The sequence below is a fragment of the Entamoeba invadens genome (genome assembly GCF_000330505.1).
Source record: "Entamoeba invadens IP1 unplaced genomic scaffold scaff_1105074725681, whole genome shotgun sequence".
NCBI classification, from domain to species: Eukaryota; Evosea; order Mastigamoebida; family Endamoebidae; genus Entamoeba; species Entamoeba invadens.
The window spans coordinates 88,797-91,331 of NW_004191816.1; the positions used below are offsets into that span (position 1 = coordinate 88,797).

Here is a 2,535-nt window from a genome sequence, read left to right on the forward strand (position 1 = left end):
AGAAAATCACTTGCTGTCTTGGTTGAAACTAAAGTTGATTTGTTATTTAATAACAACAAAACAACAGAAGAACATTACGACTTCGTAGAAAACGATGAAGGAATCAAATTAGCAAAAGAAATTGGAGCTTTTGGTTTTTTTAAAACGTCAGCAGAATACAATTTAAATATTCAAAAAATGTTTGAATATGTATGTGTAAATTCACTGAAATACAAGATCCCAAAATAAATAAGAAGATTTGATCTTCATGCAAAATAACAATTTAAACCATCTAATTGAAATAAATTTTTATAAATTATTGAGTTAATATGTGTTATTCATAATGTTTATGTGTTTTATTTATTTAAACACAATTGTATTAACCTTACAATGTCGGTAGAGTAATTAAAATAACATTTATTTTTAGACTATTCAAAAAAATATAAAAAAACAAAAAAAACTTTTTAAATTTAAGTGTGATTTACTATTAACAAATTGAGATATTACGATATCAAAATTTGATTTGTATTGTTCTGATATACAATTCAAACTTGTTTATATTTTAAATGATGCGTCGACATTACAAATTTAATGATATGATTTTTGTTTTTTGAATATAAAAAAATGTAATGAAAATAACAAAAGTCAGTCCTCCCCAAATCAAATATAACGGTAGTTAGTTTTCCTTGTTTTTTTTCGAAAAAACAAAACTTATCCCAAACAACAAAAAAACAAATTAGCTGTGTTAGCCAAAGAAAAAATTTGAATAACATTTTAGTGTCAAACAAAATGTTTTACAAACATAATGAAAGATAATGTTATTTGTTACAAAAATAAGTTGGTAAACCCAAAAATAAATATTTATAAATTAACCAATGAATTGATCTTGTTTTTAAAGAACAAAAATATCAAAAACACAGTTTTATTGTAGTTGTTATATAAAACGTTAACATCATGTTTAATTTTTTTAATAATTGAAATGTTGTGAAATTAAACCAAAGATAATTAAATTAATAACATGTATGTAATTGTGATAACCATTTGTTGTGCTTTTTGATAACAAAGTAATTATTACTTACTGATCACCAAGTTTGAATATAATAAACAAAAGGTTCACAGCTTTTATAGTTCATTATTTAAAAATATAAACATGAATTATTTTTAAATTACCACACAATAATTATTGCCAAAAAATAAAGTTACACAATTTGATTATTTATTATTAATTAAATATTTGAAATTTTTAAAAACCAATAATTACAATAATAATACAATCATTTTTTTGTTATAGTAGTATATAAATTGTGCTGATTTCGGACACCCTTCGGGAATCCTCAATCCTCACAATTTCGTCGCTTCGCTCCGTTATTTAGGTTTAATTATTTTAGGGTAATTATTTTTTATTAATTATTTCAAAGTGATAATTTTATTTTTTTCTCCTCTTAAATGAACACTACACAAGAATACTTGAAAAAGAATTTTCACAAATTAATTAAAACTTATTCCGAAGAAGAAATTTTGGATTGTTTTAGGATTAAAGATGGAATTATTAAATCAGCATCTACTAAAATTTTTAATAGAGAATGTAGAAAAGAATTATTGAAGATGGGTATCGAATCTAGAAATGATTATTTTGAACTTAGAAGAAAATTAGATACTCAAATTAAGAATTATCAATAATCAATTATAAAATTAGAGCAACCATTTTTGAGAATAGTATTTGATAAATTAAATAAAACTGATAAACAAATTTTGGATTAATTAATAAGAAAGCCTCAACAATTAAATCTATTGACGATGCAAAAATTCAAAAAGAACTTAATAAAAAGAATTTAGAATGGAGTTTAAAACATAATACTGAAATAGATGATGAAGCAATATCTCAAGAATATTAAAATTATATTAATGATTAACTTAAGAATGAAAGAGAAAACGAATACATGATTATAATTATGATATTATTAAAAATAATTAAGAATGGAGTTTAAACAATAATATTGAACAAATAGATGAAGATGAAAACAGAGATCAAATTTATGATGAATATGAACCATACACACGATCAATAAATGATAATGAATATAAAACTGAATATAAAACAGAAGGTGTAACATATGACATAGATAATAATAAAATTCATGTTGATCTTAATTGTGGATTTGAAGAAAAATTAAGACGAATTAGTATGATTAGGCAGTTCTTTAATCAATTTATTGAAAAACTAGATTCAACAGCAAATTTAGTTTATAAATATAGATTTACTGATACCACTTGGAAGTCATATATGTTAAATTCTAAAGAAAAAATAGATGAATTTCTTAAATCAATATCAAACGAAACTCTTGGTTTTTATAATCAATCTGAAATTGAAAACAGTTCAGATTCTGCATTTTATGTTCAACATGAACTTCCAAAACATTTATTTATTACAGAATTAATAATTGAAGAATATAATTATAAAAATGAAATTAATGAATATCGAAATAATGGTGCTGCATTCTTTGCTTATTATTATACTGAAGATTTTAATGTTTTTCTAAATATTAAAAATAGCAC

General features: G+C 22.1%; 1 protein-coding gene across 1 annotated transcript; it reads left to right on the forward strand.

The window, feature by feature from the left end:
• Window positions 1–3: 3 nt before the first annotated feature.
• On the forward strand, window positions 4–228 carry EIN_265280 (hypothetical protein; the record flags this gene model as incomplete). The annotated part of the gene is made up of 1 exon (XM_004185009.1): window positions 4–228. A coding segment is annotated over one exon (225 nt), but the record flags the coding sequence as incomplete, so codon positions are not given.
• Between the last annotated feature and the right edge of the window lie 2,307 nt (window positions 229–2,535).